The sequence below is a fragment of the Thalassophryne amazonica genome, chromosome 2 (assembly GCF_902500255.1).
Source record: "Thalassophryne amazonica chromosome 2, fThaAma1.1, whole genome shotgun sequence".
NCBI classification, from domain to species: domain Eukaryota; kingdom Metazoa; phylum Chordata; class Actinopteri; order Batrachoidiformes; family Batrachoididae; genus Thalassophryne; species Thalassophryne amazonica.
In genome coordinates this window covers 32,187,521-32,208,531 of record NC_047104.1, presented here as the reverse complement: position 1 = coordinate 32,208,531, position 21,011 = coordinate 32,187,521, and the positions used below count along the sequence as shown (strand labels likewise).

General features: G+C 42.3%; 1 protein-coding gene across 1 annotated transcript in view; it reads left to right on the top strand.

Moving 5' to 3' along the window:
* The window catches only part of trpm5 (transient receptor potential cation channel, subfamily M, member 5), a 106,609-nt gene that overhangs the window by 58,785 nt on the left and 26,813 nt on the right, over window positions 1-21,011 (top strand). The window contains 3 exon segments of the mRNA XM_034184753.1: window positions 13,651-13,763; window positions 13,840-13,941; window positions 16,454-16,712. Of these exon segments, the coding sequence (XP_034040644.1) occupies window positions 13,651-13,763; window positions 13,840-13,941; window positions 16,454-16,712 (474 nt within the window).

Sequence of the window (21,011 nt, the reverse complement as noted above, 5' to 3'; positions counted from 1 at the left end):
CTGTTTGAAGTTGGTCGCTTGGACCCGATGCTCTGTGCTGTCATTTTCTAGCCATCAATATATAATAAGGAGTTCATAACTGAGTTTTCAAGCTTCCTTGCAGGAGTGATGCACAATTATGACCGTGTCCTCCTTGTCGGCAAATTTTAATCTCCATGTCTGCTGTCCTGATAAGCCTCTGGTGAAGGACTTTTTAAACATTGTGGACTCTTTTAATTCGAAGCAGTATGTGTCCGACTCCACACACGAGCATGGATACACACCAGACTTGGTTTTCTGATATGGTCTGATTCTGTCAGACTTGAAAATTGGTGACTGTGAGTTTTCTGATCATGCACCTGATTTATTTAGTGTTGATTTCTCCCGTGTGGCAGCTAAACATTGCACCCCTGTCAGACGCTGTCGGCCTTTTAACCCCCTCACTGCTGTAAAATTCTCAGCTGCCTTCTCTGTTGTCTGTGTGCGCCCCGATTCAGCCTGTGTTGATACAAAGGAGTTCTGCTCCTGGTTAAATTCGTCCTGCTTTTCTATAATGGACTCTGTGGCTCCTCTAAAACCCAGGCATTCTAAGGATTGGCCTGAACCCTGGTTCAATGACAGAACCCATGCAGCCAGACGGGAATGTCGAATGCAGGTGGAAGAAGGACAAGCTGCAGGTTTCATTTCTATTTTAAAAGGACCGCTAGTGCTCTGATCAAGACATTGTTAACAAAAGCGAGCCTAATCAAGCATAATCACAGAAAACTGCAAGAACCCTTGTGTACTGTTCAGAACAATTGACTCTGTCCTGAACGTCCCACAGCCTGTATGTCTGGAAACATCCACTGATGTGTGTAATACTTTTCTGTACGCTTTAATTGAGAAAGTTGCTTCTGCAAGAGCTCTTAATTCTCCACCCACCTTTGACCCCTCTGTCTCTGTTCCTTGCCCAGGGGTCTTCAATGGATTTGAACCTGTGACTCTGTCATTGTTAGAGGATGTGGTGGCCCACATAAAACCATCAGGTTCCCCTCGTGATGTGGTCCCTCCTCGCTTGTTTAAAGAAGTTTTTTTCTACCTTCGAGCAATCGGTTCTGACTATTATAAATAGCAGCTTGCCCTCTGGTGTTGTCCCTGTAAGCTTGAAACACACAGTAATACAACCCCTGCTGAAGAAGCCTGGCTTTGATAGCACAATTTTAGCAAATTTCAGGCTAATCTCCAAGCCGCCATTTGTCTCTAAAATTCTGGAGAAAATTGCACAACTAAAAGCTTTCCTTGATGAACACAACATCATGGAGGTTTTTCAGTCTGATTTTAAAACATTGCATAGCACAGAAACTGCCCTTTAAAAAAAATTTTTATGACATTTTAATGGCAAATGATAGAGGCAACTATGTTGTTCTTGTCTTGCTGGACTTGACTGTTGCCTTTGACACTATAGAGCACAGTATCTTGTTAAATCATCTGCAGCAGCTAGTGGGCATTAGTGGTAGTGTCCTGGACTGGTTCAGGTCCTACTTAGCAGACAGGACTATGAGCATTGATCTTGCGGTTTGTGAATCCTCCTCAGCTCCACTCTTACACGGGGTCCCATAGGGCTCAATTTTAGGACCCTTGCTTTTCTCCCTGTATATGCTTCCGCTAGGGTCTATCCTCAGAAATCATGGTGTCGCTTTTCATTGTTATGCTGATGACAGATATATGTTCCCCTGAGGAAAAGTAATGCCTTTTCTCTCAAACTTCTGCTGTCATGTCTTGAGGATATTAAGGCCTGGATGGTCCTAAATTTCCTCAATTTCAATGACAAGAAAACAGAGGTGATTGTGTTTGGCCCTAGCGGCTCTTGTGTACCATTCCCTGTTAATTTGGGTCCATTGGCAGCTTATGCGAAGAGTACTGTTACTAATTTGGGTTTTAAGATGGACAGCGATTTTAAATTGATTCGCCAAATTAGTGCAGTAGTTAGGTCAAGTTTCTTTCACCTTAGGCAGCTTACTAAGGTGAAGCCTTTCCTTGCACATCAGCACTTTGAAACAGTAATCCATGCCTTCATCACCTCTCAGCTGGATTACTGTAATGCACTTTATTTTGGAGTTAGCCAGTACTCCCTTGCACATCTCCAGTTAGTTCAGAATGCTGCCGCTTGTCTGCTAACTGGAGTACAAAAGAGGGAGCACATTACACCAAACCTGGCCTCCCTCCACTGGCTGCCTGTGCATTTTAGAGTACATTTTAAGATTCTTTTATTTGTTTTAAATCTTTAAAAGCCTCGCCCTGCCCTACTTCTCTGAGCTGCTTCACCCCTATACTGCCTCCGGTCAGCTGATCAGCTGCGCCTTGAGGTACTGAGGTCGAAGCGAACGCTCAGAGGGGATCGAGAATTTTCTATTGTAGCTCCAAAGATTTAGAATGATTTACCTTTGCATATTAGGCAGGCCTCTTCACTGTCTGTTTTTAAAAACAATCTTAAAACCTACTTTTATTCACTGGCTTTTAACACAATATGAAAGTTGCTCTGTTTAGTTGTTTTGCATTTATTGCTGTTTCTATTGTTGTTGGGTTGCTTTGTTGTTTTTATGACCTTCATGTACAGCACTTTGTTTCAGTTTGGCTGTTCGAAAGTGCTCTATAAATAAAGTTGAGTAGAGAACACACATGGGTGTGACTGTGCCAACCCCCACCCCCCCCACACACACGCACACACACACAAATACCTTGTGGAGTGTGTCGTTGTCCACCCCCAAACACAAATGGCTTGTGGAGTGTGTCGTCCTTCCACCACCACCACCAACACACACACCATGTATCCAACATTGTCAGCTGTGGCTGAAGGTCCCAAAGTCCGGTGCTGGACCAACTGACCGCTGTGTGCTGTATCTCAGTTGGAGAACACACAGTGCACATGTGTAGGCGGGCGCTCACGTCAAATGAGGACCGGCCAGCATCTGAGCATGCGGCACAGTGTGAAGCCATCCAGCCGGCTGATTTCACTTCCACCATGCAAACTGTAGTTTACATGACAGACAGAAAGAGTGGAAATTACATGAAACACATACGGGTGAAGGCGCGAACTCATTACTGTGTGATCGCTTCTTTGCTGTGGACATACAGCGCCTGCCAGCTGACCGCTGACTGACTAACAGCTGGATGTGACCATGCACACAAGGTGTCACATTACAACACAGACAGATGCAGGACAAACACATAATAATACATCCATGACATTAAAATCACAGAACAAAGCAACAAAGAGTTAGTGTTTTTTTTTCTGTGAGTTCTGACAGAGGTGGGCATGTCCCCCTTGTGATGTGCAGCTGTTCAGATATCTGTGCTCGCAAGTCACAGCTAGGGAACACCTGTACTGGCTTGTAGGATACAACCTCACATAACTACAGCGTGACGAGTGGACGTCGCCATGCTGTCCTCACGTGGGGATAAATTAAAACATATTGCTTCAGCTGACCACTGCATCAGCACACTCCAAAGCTGCTGAATATCGTGTCATGCAGAAAATGACCCCACGGGATGCCCCCGCGAGATGTGTGTCACTGTGGGATTTCCCCACATTGTAATAAGTAAAACATCATATTTGCAACAGATCACTGCTGATGTGTTCATGGCGTTAGACCCGACTCTTCATGACAAGGGAGCTGACTCTTCATGAGACGGGAGCCGAGCGGCTCTTCATAAGAGGAGCGCGTCAGGAAATTCATGTAAAACATAACAGTAATCCACGTCATTTCATTACTTCCTGGTGTACATCTAGGCAGAGGCTAAATCTGCTCTTTATAACAGGAATTAAGTATTATAAATCGTGGTGTTTTTTTTCCTCCGCTGCTGCGTGCACAATTTTCCATGTGCTCGCACTGTGTTCGTGCATGCAAACACAAGCGCAGTTTCGTGCACGCCTGTCGAACATGCATTCCTCCCGACAGCAGGTGGAATATTTTATGGTTCCCCATTTTGTTTTTGGTTTGCGGATTGTCTTCCAGTTTCTGCATCTTTCATGTTATGTGTGAAGGGGCCCTTACAGCCGATATGTGAATGTAGCATAAGTCTCACAATCCTACAATTAGACAGGTAGCACCAGTGCCTGAAATGTTCAGATTCATTCTCCTGCAATGGTGTTTGCTTCTCCAAACATCTCTGTCCAGCAACCAGATTACTCTGTCAGCTCTTTTCAGGCATGTCTCAATCTCAAATGCAAAAGACACAAAAGACAGGAATGTCACTACTGAAATAAGTGAATGTAAGTTCAGTGTGTTCACCACATGCAGACAGACTTCTGATGTCCACAAACTCACAGAAAGCCTGGATCTTAAAGTCTTGATCAAGGACAAAGACAAACCCAGACACACTGTATCCTCAATCAGCTTCAGAAATCCTACAATGCATTAATTCTACAAATACCACAGCGTCATCATCATGAGGTCCAAAAAAAAATTTGGTAAAAAGGCTGAAGCCAGGCCAGAAAACAATTCATTTAACCACTTTTGAATATATTTCAAATGTGTGTATCTAGGGTATGCATATGGTATTTGAATTCAACTCTAAATGACTATTGATGGTTTTTAAATTTCTTGCTTTATTAGACTTTTATTCCACTCTTTGAGCCTTGAAAAGTTTTATATTACGAGTTTATCTGCTACTTTTATTGTATTTGTGCTGTCTCTGTGCAGTATTTTGAATTACCTTTCACAGGAAATGTGCCATAAAAAGAATCTTGCCAACCATTTTCAGATGTCCAGGATGGGCTGTTTTGGACAATAGTAAATGTATATGCTCCAAGGAGCACCCTTTGAATATTAAAATGCTATATGCTCATAAATGAACTTGCCCTGTACCTGTTATAGTACTTAAAGAAATTTTCTATTGGTCAGTACATGCAGAGCTGGTGCTTTCTCCTTTCATGCAAAGGTTTTGCTAGAATATCCCTCCAACAAATGTCCTTGTCATAGAAATAATTGTTATTCAGTGTCAACAGTGGCATTAATATGCAGCTTCACCTTGACAAAGAAACCCCACATTTTGGAAGAATATTACCTTTCAAATGTGTCCAAAGATTACATTTATCACACATCACAGCAAATCTGTATTCACGCCAAAGGCAAAAGGTGAACTTTCATTGAAAGTGTTCCTGTCAAAATCAGTTTTTATCTGCCTTTTAGTTAAAAACAAATGGGGGTTAGTGTTAAACATCATCAAAGTCCCACAACTGTATGACTGTGCATTTAAATTTCACCTGTAACAGCATGTTTTGTTTTTACCCGAGGCCATCAAATATGGCTATCGAGTATTGGGAAGACTTTGCATCTGTCCATCCGCCCATCTGTCTGTTTGTCCGTGCTCAGCATAAATCCAGTCCTATTATTGCCAGAGTCTTCAAATTCACAGGGAACATTCTTGGGACACAGACCTTGGACAAGTTCAAAGATGCCTAACCTTGACATATTTTAAGAGGTATTGTAAGAGGTTAAAATGTCACATTCTGTTTCAGTCTATTGCGTTTTTTTTGTTTTGCGTGGCACAGGTGACAGCCAATCAGAGTAGAGCAGCACCATACCATCAGTGGCAGGTCTCTCTAAAAACACTCCATTTATGTGTTTATATTATAGACACTTGACGTCATAGGCTGGTAGTTAACTGCAAAACTCAGTTTCGTTTGTGTGTAAATATGTCCTCTTTGTCATATATTCTGTAAAAGCTAGAGAGAAATAAACACTTCTAATACTGAAAAACGCTGATTTGTAACCCGATAACACCTCTAGAGTAATTTAATTGACATTTCGTGTACGTCAGCATGCATGCCAACTTCTGCTGAATCAAAGCTAATTTCCGCTCTTGTCAAAAGCTGATGGAGAGGCTTTATTGAACATGTAAGTAAATGGTAAGTAAGACAATATGATAATAATGAATGTAATTAACAATAAATTTTATACATATATATATATATAAATATATATATATATATATATATATATATATATATATATATATATATATATATATATATATATATATATATATATATATATATATATATATATATATATATATATATATATATATATATAGGCCACTTGATATTTTACACATTTTACAAACCCAATTCCAATGAAGTTGGGATGTTGTGTAAAATGTAAATAAAAACAGAATACAATGATTTGCAAATCATCTTCAACCTATATTCAATTGAACACACCACAAAGACAAGATAATAATTTTATTTGTACCACACTTTATATTTGAATGCAACTCTCAAAGTGCACATAAAACAGCAATAAAAGAGATAAGATAGGATAAAATTACAGTACATTACAAGCTGGGACAGTGGTATGTTTACCACTGTGTTACATCACGTTTCCTTCTAATAACACTCAATAAGCATTTGGGAACTGAGTACACTAATTGTGAGTGTCATGATTGGGTAGACTGGGAAAGTTGATGAATGCTCAAAGAACACCTAATTGGAAACAGGTGAGTGTCATGACTGGGTATAAAAGGAGCATTCCCAAAAAGGCACAGCCATTCACAAGCAAAGATCGTGCGAGTATCACCACTTTGTGAACAACTGTATGAAAAATGGTCCAACAGTTTAAGAACAATGTTTCTCAATGTTCAATTGCAAGGAATTTAGGGATTCCATCATCTACAGTCCATAATATAATCAGAAGATTTAGAGAATCTGGAGAACTTTCTACACATATGTCATGCTTGGCCCCAGCCCAGGGTTTAGGTCCTGATTTTGGCACTATGTCCTTTATGGTTTTAGTTTTGTTTGCATTTGTTTATTCTTTCTCTTGTAAATCTGTGTGGTTCTGTTTAATGCTTTGATTTGCTTTCTAGGTAGTCACTGGTTCCATTCTTCATCTTATCATTTTTCGCATTTATTTTATAGTTCATTTTTGTATTTGTTTTGTCATGGTCCTTTAGGTTTCTTTAGTTTTGTTCTGTTTATCACATTTATTGTATATGCTCGGTCACAGGTTTTTGTTATTATTTATCTTTGATGTTGCTTATCAGTTTACATTCTATTTGTTGGTTATTGTGTATTCAGTTGTCACCTGTTTTGTTTTTTGTTCATACCATAGTTTGTTCTGCCATTTATATTGGACCAGTTCCATTCCAGTTTTAGTTTAAAGCAGTAGTTTCATGGTTTTCCTCTTGTTACAGTAGTTCTTAGTTTTTTCCCTTTTGGTTTGCTCACTTTCATTTTTTGCACACATCATGTTTCTCACAGTTTTTCTGTCACTCTCTTCACTTGTTTTGCACTGCTTTGTTTTGGCCTCTCGCACTCTCTTGCCTTTCTGCTCTCTTCTTTGTTCACTTCACCACACCTCTTTCCTGAACTTTCCACACACCTGCTTCACATCAACCTGATTAGTTTGCTCCTCTTTAAAAAGCCTCACAGTTCCACAGCTCACTGCCCGATTGTTGTGTTGTGTGGGCCGCCAGAAGAGGTACTGCTGGCCCACCACCAAAGGGCGCCCTGCCTGAAGTGCGGGCTTCAGGCACGAGAGGGCGCTGCCGCCACGGACACAGCCGGGAGTGACAGCTGTCACTCATTAATTCCTGACAGCTGTCACACATTCTTCATCATCACACTCCATAAAGACCAGACGTCATCTCCACCTCGTTGCCGAGATATCGTACTTCATTGTAGGTAATATCCTCAGCCTTTTTGTGTTTATCTGTAATCTGTACATTGTGAGTGTTTGCAGGCGTACCGGTTCCTTGTTTTGTGGAAGCTGAGTGAGTGCAGGACAGCACTCTTTTTCTCTGAGGGATCACTGCAAACACATCAGCATATTGAGTGAGAGGTGGAGGTGGCATTCCCACCGTTATTGTTACTGGGTGTACACACACCCACACTTGACTGTCTTTGTTCTCGCCAGCAGTACCAGATCCGACAGTCGGGGACGGTGATCACCTGGGAATTCGGGACTTGGCGGCTCCAGTATTCTCTGGGTTCGGTGGCGGAGGAAATCATGTGGTTCCGATTCATCTCAGGACAGACATCTTCTATCCTCGAGCCTGCCCACACGTCACCTTTGTGATTTGACTGTAATTATATTCTGAGGTTGTCTGTATGTTCGTTGAGCACGTTTCACAACATTAAATTGTTACTTTTTGGCTCATCTATTGGCCGTTCATTTGCGCCCCCTGTTGTGGGTCCGTGTCACTACACTTTCACAACATGTTGACTTAGATCACTTTCTCGCCTCTCGTCTTGTCCAGTTTGCACTTTAGTATTTTTGACCTTGCTTGTGTACTCTGTCCACCGCCTCGCTGTAGCCCTGAACTCTGCCTGTTTTTTGACTCTGCCTTTGCTCTGCCTGCTATACTCCTTGACGCCATTGGTACGAGCCCTGCTCGCTTCTTGGACACGACCCTGCCTGTACCATGTCTGATACCTCTGTCTGTAAGTCTGACTTCATGTGTACCGAACCCACTGCCTGGTCATCAGATAAAGCTATTTATCCTCCACAATCAACCATGTCTGTGAGTTTGCATTGGTCTCCTACTGCTTCCTGAATTAAAGCATCACCAGGCTTGACAGAACAATCGGGCCAGTAAGAGGAGGCTGCAAACTCAGACCCTGAACTGAACATGTCAGCTCTCAAAGAGGTATTCGCAGACATAAAATTTTTTTTTTTACCTGTTTTCGCCACGTCCACTCCCCAGTTGAGAAATTTGATTACCTGGATCAAGCTTGGGAAGTTGTTGAAGCAAACACCTGGCTTTATCGCTACTTTCCTGATCTAGAGCACTGCCTGATTGGGTCAAACATCCTGAGGCATATCTGCAATTCACTCATACGCCACAAGATGATGAGTCTGACTGGACTGACTTGGAAGAGGAGTCCTCATCTGAAATAGAGGGTTCATCACTCCAGAGCCAGGCAGAATTTTTGTTCAAGATTCAGGACTTATTTTTTGAGTTCATGGACAGTTCAGGTGAGCAGAGCAAGCAGCACATTTTTTCTAAGTTGGATCAACTTCTCCTCACTGCTCCAGAAATGGTCTCTGAATTCCCTGAGCTAACCAACATAAAAGCTCTGTTTATGTAAGGTTGGATGCCTACCTGTGTCGAGGACCCGATGGACTTCCTATTCAAAGCAGACATCGTTGCCTGTCTTGACACACATCACTCCGTTACGCTGTCTGCTGAAGCGGTAGCGCCTCCAAAGTCGTGTGCTCCTCCAACATCTTGTCCGCCTCCTATACCTGCTCCTTGGAGGTCTTCCCTGAAAAAGCTGACGGAGTGAAATCAGCCTGGAAAATCTAGTCCACGACCGGACGGAACTACAGGGCCGGTACCAGCTCCCAGGAAGCTCCATACGCCGCCATGCCAACAGGCAGTCACCACTCTCTCCATGCCCATGGGAACAGAAACTCCCATGTTGCCTGACCCCTCAGTGCAGAACACGCCTCTTTTGGGGGCCGCAGAGTCATCGGGAATGAATACACTTCCTCAGCGTTTGGCAGCAACAGCCATGATTTCTGCAGTGCTCTCACCGGCTGCTGCTTCCACAGCACTCACGCCTCAGAAGCAAGCGGAACCACTCACGACATCACTCCTCGTCTCGCCTCCTGCTTTGTTATCTGCACTTCAGCTGACTGTGCCGGTCGAAATGGTTACGATGCACTCTATGTCACGACTGGCAGCAGAAACACCCAAAGTGCGCACCGCTCCTCAGTCGACCGTGATGACAGCTGACTCTGATGCTCCGCCCACCTCTCCACACTCAGCAGCAGCAGCCAAGATTACAACTGTGCTCACTTCTCTGGGATCTCTAGCGCTCTCACCACGGAAGAAAGCGGAACAATATGCTACCCTCGGATCAACAATGGAGCCATGTGATCAGCCTATGACGTCACAGCTCGTCCCGCTACCTGCTTCGTTACTTCCGCCTGCAGTCAGACCAGCTGATTCTGATGGCACGGCCGCTGCTCTACATTCTGCAGCAGTGTGTCCCTCGCCTCCACCTCCAGCCAAGCCATCAGATTTAGACACCGTCCCGCGATCATCTGCTGAACCAGCTGAGATGGCCATGATGAGCGCCGCTCCTACGTTCTCAGCACCGCCGGCCGTTACAACAGTGGACTGGCTGGCACCGAAGTTCTCCTCACCCTGTACGTCACTCACCCTATCAGCAAGGTTCCAGCCGCCAAGAACTGTTGCTGCCATGATCAACGAGACTGAGTTTTTTGTTTTTGTATTTTTTGTCTTTGTTGTACCATTTTCCATGTCCACCGGGGGAACTGTGCCGTGCCTTTTTACTGGGCATCACGTGGCGCTGGCTGGCCTCTAATGCTAAGTCATTACCAATCATGCTATTTATCCAAGGTTTCAGAGTGGTGTTCTCTGAGCTCTCTTATTATTTACAATATGTGTGGGAGAAAATTAACATCTTACTTTGTTGGTTTATTTCCTGGGTCCATAAGAGGCCCGTGGAATTAATTAGTTCACCATGTAGATCTACTGCCACTCCATCTCTTTTTCACTGTTTCAACTTGGTGCTTCATAGTAAAGCTCCTCAGCCTGGATATGCCCATGGCTGGATTACTTTGCTCCTCTGGAGTTGTCGGGTTGTTAAAGGGCTTGGGAGTTTATGTCGTGGCCTGAGTGGTTTCCTGCATACACATGCCATCCTGCTGGTGACACTTATGTCTTTATTATACTGTTTTTTGGCAGTTTTGTATCCTTTTCCCCCACACAGTGCTAATTTCAGTCGACTTTGCACTCAAAGACTTCCGCAAGTTAACGTCTCCTCCAGATACAGTTTTGTAGTTTCCACGGACAATTGACCCTTACATCAGGTTAGTCAGGTTCAGGGTTTTGTACCTTCCGCATGCAGGCCCACCCCTGGTACAATCATTCCCCGCAATCCTCACAACTTTCCCTTTTTTCAGTTGTTTTGTTTCTTGTATACTTTGGCCGTACAGTGGGTTTTTCCATGTAGCGCCTTTCTTGGTATATTGTTTGGGCTGTTGGTTCATGTCTGTCCTGTCCTCGCACGGACGTTCTTAGTCCAGAGGGAAGTTCCCTCTTCTAGCACGCCCAGTCTGGTTCCTGATCCCTGTCCTGCCTCAGTTCCAGCTCACTTTACTGATAGGCCCCCGGATTTATCATTGCATCATGATTGGTCTAGTGGTCGTCCACCTGACTCTCCCATTGGCCACAGTAAGACCCCAGATCAATCTCCTGGTGTCCGTTTGGCCCGGGACCTACCATTCGGTCGTCCGGTTGGTGGGTTTCCTATTATTTGTCGCCTCTTCAGGCCTGTGTCTCCAGCTCCTCTTATGTTTGTGGGGGGTCCTCTGCTGTACCGCCACCTGCCTTATGGACATTTTGTGGGGTTTCCCACCTGTTTTCCCTGGTCTTTTGTTTTGCTCATTTGAAATGGACAGACGCAAAGTGGAAAAGTGTGCTGTGGTCTGCTGAGTCCACATTTCTAATTGTTTTTGGAAATCATGGACGTCGTGTCCTCCGGAAAAAAGAGGAAAAAGACCATCCAGATTGTTACCAGCAAAAAGTTCAAAGCCAGCATCTGTGATGGTATGGGGGTGTGTAAGTTGCCCATGCCATGGGCAACTTATACATCTGTGATGACATCAATGCTGAAAGGTACATCCGGGTTTTGGAGCAACACATGCTGCCATCCAAGCAATGTCTTTTTCAGGGACGTCCCTGCTTATTTCAGCAAGACAATGCCAAGCCACATTCTGCACATATTACAACAGTGTGGCTTCATAGTAAAAGAGTGCAGGTACTAGACTGGCCTGCCTGCAGTCCAGACCTGTCGCCCATTGAAAATGTGTGTTGCATTATGAAGCGCAAAACACGACAATGAAGACCCCGGACTGTTGAACAACTGAAGTCGTACATCAAGCAAGAATGGGAAAGAATTCCACCTACAAAGCTTCAACAATTAGTGTCCTCAGTTCCCAAACGCTTATTGAGTGTTGTTAGAAGAAAGGTGATGTAACACAGTGGTAAACATTCCACTGTCCCAGCTTTTTTGAACCATGTTGCAGGCATCCATTTCAAATGAGCAAATATTTGCACAAAAACAATAAAGTTTATCAGTTTGAACATTAAATATCTTGTCTTTGTGGTGTATTCAACTGAATATAGGTTGAAGAGGATTTGCAAATCATTGTATTCTGTTTTTATTTACATTTTACATGTCCCAGCTTCATTGGAATGGGGGTTGTAATTTGTTTATGCCATTTCAAATACAAAATATAGGCTTCTCAATATATATAAAAAAAAAAAATCTAAAATTATCTAAAAATCTCAACAACTTGATATAAATTAGTTAAAAATATAAAAACCAAGATGATGGGTTGCATAAGTAATGGAACACTTTGGTATAATACCTGTAAACAATAAAGGATTAACTGAGTGAGAGGTCTGTATGGGGAAATATCAGACAGAGGTGTTTAGTATGGGCCGAGCATCAACAAGTTCCATGCGAAACACACAGACACATACATATATATATATATATATATATATATATATATATATATATATATATATATATATATACGTATATATATATATATACTGTATATAAACACGCAAACTTACAGTATCACCAGAATATGCTGCTGATGGTGTTGGACTTGTTTGCTTTATTCACCTCCATGAGGAACTTGCTAACAGATGGTCGTTAGCTGGTAAACTTTCAATCTGTGTGTTTTTTCAATGCTGTTGAGATATTAATGGAGTACATTCATGTCCAACTTGGTTTTTGTAATCGTGTTTTTAGCTGCCTGGTTTGTAACGAAAACACACGATGCGGACCAATTGTCACGGTTACTTGTCCGGATATGGGAAAATATTCGACCGGTAATCAGTCAGTCAGAGCGCACGTGGTATTACAGTGATATAATAATCACTTTTATTGCCAGTTTTCTTCAGACACGTCAGGGGATAGAGGAACATTTCCAAGTCACTGAATATTTCTTGGACTTTATTTACAGTGGGGAAAATATGTATTTGACCCCCTGTCAGTTTTGCAGGTTTTCCCACCTACAAAGAATGGAGAGGTCTGTAATTTTTATCATAGGTACACTTCAACTGAGAGACAGAATCTAAAAAAAAATCCAGAAAATTACATTGTATGATTTTTAAATAATTAATTTGCATTTTATTGCATGAAATAAGTATTTGATCCCCTACCAACTAGCAAGAATTTTGGCTCTCACAGACCTGTTAGTTTTTCTTTAAGAAGCCCTCTTATTCTGCACTCTTTACCTGTATTATTTACTCCATTTTGGAATAAGGCTGTAATGTCCTCCGGACTACCTTCCTGGTAGTCAGGAGGATATAAAATGTGGAAAATGTGTAGCACTTGAATATTTTCCAGATGCACTGTCTGTTACCTTACCCAAAAAATATGTCATCTGACCTCCTTAAGTGACGTTAAATATTAACAGATCATCAGTCAAGTGGAAATGGTTTGAGTATGAAGGTTAAAGTGCACCTTATTGTCTTTACTCAGACTATTTCTTCAAGCCCACACACAGTAAAGACACATCCTAAGGTTTAGAATGCCCTCTGGTGGCATATTTATTCAGCTCATTAGTTAAATTTGGTGTCCTTGGCTTCACTTTGCCTGATTTGAACCAAAATCCTATGAAACATTTCTTGAAGGCTCTCCTCACAAAGATCTGGTGGGGTTCAATGACGACTGACACAGCCATTTCCAAACTCGTTGTGTCCTTCTTCTGTCCACCACTCATCTGGACCAACCTCATCAAGTTCAGGTGAGCGATGTCAAGCTGACCTCATTATTTCTGCTGTATCTGCTGTGTGTACAATCTGGTTTCATGTACTTCTCAGTGATGAGGAGCTGGATAACCGCAGCGGCAGAGAACAGTTTGTGGAGCTTGATAGTTTGGATACAGAAAAGGCTTTACTGCTCACCGATGATGATGACCCTTTGTGAGTGTGAAATTACATGAAAATGCAGATTAAATATCCTGAAAGTTACATTCAGCAGGGGTGGATCTAGATTCTGGTGAAGGGGGGTTGTGACTTCATTAGGTATGTGTATTACTAAACCGTGGAGCATGTTTTGTTAAAAACTTTAACATCTGCAGCACTGGCTCTGAATTATATAGCCATGTTATAATGTTTGCTTTTAATATGATTATATGAAATGCAAAGACAAAAAACCTCAGACCCACCAGTCATTTGTGAAACATTTCAAGTGATTTTTTTTTCTTTTTTATAAAGTCATTTTGTTCTGTACCTGTTTGAAGAAACTTGATAGACATGTACCATAATTTGAACCATATTGTGACTTTAAAACTGTGAGGGAAGTGTACCGTTGGACCCCTAGCCCTAGAGTGTCTTGCCCCTCCTTAGAAATTTTTAAAAAAATTTATACCTCATATTCCGGAGTGTAGGTCGCACCAGAGTATAAGTCACAGCTTTTATAAAATGACCAAGAGGAAAAACCATTATATAAGTCGCACCTGAGTATAGATTGCACCAGACTATAAACTGGCACCATTTTTCTGTATTATGAGCTCTTTAATTTAGAATATATAGTACATTATTGTTGTGTAGTTTTTACTATTGGCATTTATTCTTTCATTAAAGTTTATTTTGTTTAGTGCATTGATTCCTGTGAAACACCCACATAAAGTCATTATAATATTATTATTATTAATAATAATAATAATAATAATAATAATTGTTATTATTATTCATACCAAATGTGTGATTTTTCAGTATATAAGTCGCACCGGAGTGTAAGTGACAGGACTTCCCAAACTAGAAAAAAAAGAAAAAGCACATACGAGGGCTGTCAATAAAGTTACGGTCCTTTTTATTTTTTTCAAAAACTATATGGATTTCATTCATATGTTTTTACGTCAGACATGCTTGAACCCTCGTGCGCATGCGTGAGTTTTTCCACGCCTGTCGGTGACGTCATTCGCCTGTGAGCACTCCTTGTGGGAGGAGTCGTCCAGCCCCTCGTCGGAATTCCTTTGTCTGAGAAGTTGCTGAGAGACTGGCGCGTTGTTTGATCAGAATTTTTTCTAAACCTGTGAGACACATCGAAGTGGACACGGTTCGAAAAATTAAGCTGGTTTTCAGTGAAAATTTTAACAGCTGATGAGAGATTTTGAGGTGATTCTGTCGCTTTAAGGACTTTTCACGGTGTGAGACGTCGCGCAGCGCTCTCAGGCGGCGTCATCAGCCTGTTCAAGCTGAAAACCTCCACATTTCAGGCTCTATTGATCCAGGACGTCGTGAGAGAACAGAGAAGTTTCAGAAGAAGTCGGTTTCAGCATTTTATCCGGATATTCCACTGTTAAAGGAGATTTTTTAATGAAAGACGTGCGGACGGGTCCGCGCGTCGGGACGCAGCCGACGCGGTGCGGCGGCACAGGAAAAACACCTCCGTGTTGATAACCATTTGTAAAATCCAGGCGGCTTTTGATGGCTTTCAGTGGAGTGAGTATATGAGAAATTGTTTAACAGGCAGGACATGTTCCAACTTGTCCTTAAGGCTTTCAACAGAGGTGTTTTTCCTGTGGCGGAGCGTCGCGGCGGCTGCGTCCCGACGCGCGGACCCGTCCGCACGTCTTTCATTAAAAAAATCTCCTTTAACAGTGGAATATCCGGATAAAATGCTGAAACCGACTTCTTCTGAAACTTCTCTGTTCTCTCACGACGTCCTGGATCAATAGAGCCTGAAATGTGGAGGTTTTCAGCTTGAACAGGCTGACGACGCCGCCTGAGAGCGCAGCGCGACGTCTCGCACCGTGAAAAGTCCTTAAAGCGACAGAATCACCTCAAAATCTCTCATCAGCCGTTAAAATTTTCACTGAAAACCAGCTTAATTTTTCGAACCGTGTCCACTTAGATGTGTCTCACAGGTTTAGAAAAAATTTTGATCAAACAACGCGCCAGTCTCTCAGCAACTTCTCAGACAAAGGAATTCCGACGAGGGGCTGGACGACTCCTCCCACAAGGAGTGCTCACAGGCGAATGACGTCACCGACAGGCGTGGAAAAACTCACGCATGCGCACGAGGGTTCAAGCATGTCTGACGTAAAAACATATGAATGAAATCCATATAGTTTTTGAAAAAAATAAAAAGGACCGTAACTTTATTGGCAGCCCTCGTATTATACTCCAGAAAATATGGTCGACTTATTCCTGCATTCTAAGGAAATTTGGCAAACTACTGATTGTCTAGTTATCATTTTTTTAATACACAATTTTAATTTTAAAGAATGGGAATCTTCTAATTCTGCGTACAGCAGTGATCATCAGTCAGCCTTTATTTATTCAAGACCTCTCCCTTATTTTATCATAGCTTTGGTGAGAAACCCCGCCCCGCTAGAACACACCTTTAGATCCACCACTGAACAGAATTGACTCTCTGGCCTTCTCCTCAGGCATGACAGCCCAACTTTGATGAACTCTTTATTTCCAGAGACTCTCCATCAGGAGGACCAGCGGCTCAGAGCTGCGCCTCGGTGTGGTGGCGTTTCTTACTCCGCCGCTGGCGTCGCTTCTGGAGTGCTCCTGTCACCGTGTTCCTTGGAAACGTGATCATGTATTTTGCTTTTCTCTGCCTCTTCACTTATGTGCTTCTGCTGGACTTCCGCCCGCCACCACCTCATGGGCCTGGAGCCCCTGAGATCATGCTCTACTGTTGGGTCTTCACTTTGGTGCTGGAGGAAATTCGACAGGTGACCTTTAACGCTATGCCTCCTTTGCTGTTTCTTCAGTAGGCTTTCATCCCTTTGTAATTGTTCTATGCTGTAGCTGAGAAAGTGTAGCTTCCAAACACCACACTAAATGTTAATGAAATTCTAGAATAGGACTTAGTGCCTCTCAGGTTCCTCTATAGCACGACAAATCTGACAGATTGCCCATTTTAATACCCTTCTGAGGGGCCAGCCAAACTTTTATTTAATGTAATCCTTGATCATATGTTTGTATGAGGTCTCACCTCCCAGCCGATGGTTAACCAGGTTAGATATATCAGTTACAGGGCTGCTCATCTCCAAGATCACAATATGGGTAATGCGTTTCTCCATTTTCTCCAGCATAGTGTTGAAGCCACTCATTCACATGCACAATTCTTTGAATAAGTCACAACCAGTTTATTATTCACTTCCACCCAGTATGGCAACTGACCATGAGCTGGATTTTATTCTAATCTAATCTAATTTGAACGCCATCCATCCATTTTCTATACCCGCTTACTCCAATTAAGGGTCACGGGGGCTGGAGCCTATCCCAGCAGTCATGCAAGGCGGGGTACACCCTGGACAGGATGCCAGTCTATAGGAAGGCACATATTCACAAATATACACATACATCATTCACACCCGCAGTCAATTTAAAGTTTACACTTCACCTAACCTGCATATTTTTGGATGTGGGAGGATGCCAAAGCACCTGGAGAGAACCCACACGTAGCAAACACACACACTAATTAAGCAATCGACACCAAACTTGCTATGGTGACTGGGGGAACCAAGGGGAAGGTTGCTGGGGCCCTTAGGTTGAAAGCACATGTGCACAAACACACACATGGACAGCCTTATATACCAGAATCTCACCCTGCTCAGTACACGTGGTACTCAGGTCAGGTAGCAAGCATCACACTTTACTTACTACATAGTAGGAGCGGGCTAGAGTGCATTTTAGTTAGAATCCAAACTGGCCAGTGTGCCCCGGGTGTGAGTTAAGGTGCCCGCTTTTTAACTTAAAATGTACCTGCTGTGTACAGCATGCAGACTGTCTATGCCTCCCAAGAAGCAAGGGACGTTAGGTCATAAAACCCCAAGTGCTAAATGGATGAAATGTAATAGATTTGGGGAAACATCTGCAGAGACACAAAGATTATATATATTATATATCCCACAGCATTGCCATGATATGACATGCTATCACCTTTTTATCATCATTCACTCGTTTCATGAATGTCAAAAATTGCTCTATGAAAATTAATGATGACAACATACACACAATGCAATGCAACTTACTATACCTTAACTAAGGGCCCGGTCCCACTGGCATTTAGGGAGGATTTGCGTATGGATTGCGCACAAAATTGGCTCATATTCGCTTAACATCCACAATATGCATGAAACATGCTTGTATGAGTCGGCCGACACCCACACATGTCCGCAATTATCCACACAGGCACGTTTTTCCATTGCCAGGATTTTTGAGCTGCACAAAATTTTGGCTGCAGATGACATTCTCCTTACATACTCCATACATACTCAATCTATGCGCTGTATATTCACCGTCATCTGCTGATATCCGCAACTGACAGGGATTTGCGGCTTGGCAGCAGACTGGGACAGTGTGTAAAACGGATATTTTGTGTGCCCATCTTGTCCACATCACAAACTAAAATAAGTTATAGTGACTGCATACAGATTGGCCACGAATAAAGCGTTTTTATTATGTTTGCTTTTTATCTGATTTGCGGTGGATGCAAATCAGATGCGCTGTGTTCACAGCTGGACGCCGTTCTTTGTTCTACCTTCTGCCATGCTCTCTGCGCTGGATGCTGCGTATATAAAATAATTATTTCGTGGCGGATTAATCATTTTATTCAGCAAATTGGCTGTTGAAAAGGGCTCTAATCACCTCCTGAATTACACAGGAAGCTGCAGCTTGTTAGCCGTTCGCGTGCACACGCGAATAGCTAACAAGCTGCAGAAAGCATTTTGAGCCGTCTAAAAAGATAATTATTTGACTTGTTTACATTGTCAAGGCTTGATAAAACAGTTGCATGTTTTCCTTCTTGTCTGCAGCTGTTACAGTATTTATTCCTATGTTTATATCAGATTTACCTTCTTGTTATAATCGTTCAGACAAGCTGCGCTCTGATGCGATCCACTGATGTCACCACTCACCCTGTTCACTACTTGTTTACTCCAGTCAACTTGTCCAAGTCCAGCAATGGCTCCAGAGCCTGTATTGTTGGTGTGAATAGTGATGCAGACAGCCAAGTGCACTTTTTTTCTGACCACAATGCAGATGCCGTGCATGCAATGCACGTGCAACACGTGCGCGATGCATTCATAATACACCCGTAATACTGCCGTGATAATCGCAATGCGTCGGATCCGTTTCCTCACTACATGCGTTATACAACCGTGATTGTTCATCATATATTCGCTATACATTATTAATATATCCGTAATTCATACTGGGATATTTGTCATTTTTGGCCATTTTTGTTGCGGACGACAACGAATGCCCGTAATTTGTGTATTCAATTCATGCGCAACTAATCCCCTCCCCAGTGGGGCCGGGCCCTTCAGGGCCCGATTAACCATAGGGGCATGGTGGGCAGTTGCCCACAGACCTCCACAAATAGGGGGCCTCCACAAAAAAATTATTACTATGACAAACCGTCGAATCGGTGTCGTCGACTGTGTCGATGACATTACCAATTCGCAATATTACATCTTACAAGTTACACCAAATGTAACAGTTTCACCGTAATAGCTTCAAAACAGTAATAGCTTCTGGTCTTATTCATTGAGTATAATCTCAACCGGAAGTCGGTATTCCCCAATGTTCTATTACTACGCCAACTGGTAAACAATTTTGTCCAAATGTAATTTTGTCCAGAAATCAAGAATTCCCATTTCCTTTTTTTCCAGCATGAGTGGAAGCCAGCAGCAAGACAGACACAAGGGTGTCAGGACTTTTCAAAGTGGGGCTACAAAGAGAAAGCTGGCCAGAGAGTCAAAGAGGCCAAAGAGAATTTGATGTCATGAGGGAGATAGACTTTGAACACATTGTGGCTGATTTTTCTAAACGTAAAGTTAGAAGAGTTTTGATTTAGGTTTTGTAAGTGATATGTGTGTTTGTATATAATAAAATGTTTTTAAGCAAAATTTCATTTTCGAGTTCTGTTACTAATGTGTTATGTTAGGTCGCGCATACTGTAGGGGCCTCCACACCTCACTTTGCTCCTGGGCCTCCACAACTGTAAATCAGGCACTGGGGCCCTTAAGTGACATGAAAGTACGACATGGCTAAAATTATCCTCTATTACCCATGCGTAGAGCTCAACTAGGATATTGCCCCCTGTGACTTGAGGTTGAAGTTTTACGCCAGGTGCCCTTTTCCATCTAATCCCTATTCTACACGGAGTAAGATTTGTGCAGTTTCTGAGCTGAGTACGAATCAGGAACTACTATACTTTTCAGATTTCTGCTGTGCAGAATCACAGGGCTGCAAGCTGATTGTCTAATAATATCAGGAATTATTTAATCAAATATTACTTGCATCATTCCTCAACTGTAAAACCTGATGAATTGGTTCAACTCAAACCATTTAAGGAAACCTTATAACCCATTCCAGTTATGTTCAGTTAACCAGAGGTGTCAAATCCAGCTTCAGAAAGTAAAAACCCTCCCATGTGTTGCTTCTACCTATGCACCTAAAACAGGTGATCTCAATAATTAGCTCATCCACCTGCCTGAAAAGCTGAACTAATTGCAATCATCTGGTTTATTGGGAAGATGGAACAAATATGTGGCTGGACTTTTACTTTCTGAAGCTGGGTTTGACACCTCTGCAATTAACTCAAATAATTCAAGTCTTAAAAACTGACTGTCATAAAAACTCACTTGATTTATTTGGTGGCTTTGTGGTTAGCACTGTTGCCTCACAGCAAGAAGGTCATGGGATTGATTCCCACTTGTGGTCTTTTTGTGTGGAGTTTGCATGTTCTCCCCATGTTTGCGTGGGTTTCCTCCGGATGCCCCGGTTTCCTCCCACATTTAAAGACATGCAGGTTAGGTAAATTGGAAACTTTAGAATTGTCCAGGTCTCCCTTGCAAAAGAGACCTTGAGCTCAATGGGACTATAAATATATATATATATATATATATATATATATATATATATATATATATATATATATATAATATATATATATATATATAATATTATATATATATATACAATTAAAAAAAAAAAAACTATTTTCCTGTTGCAGCTCATTT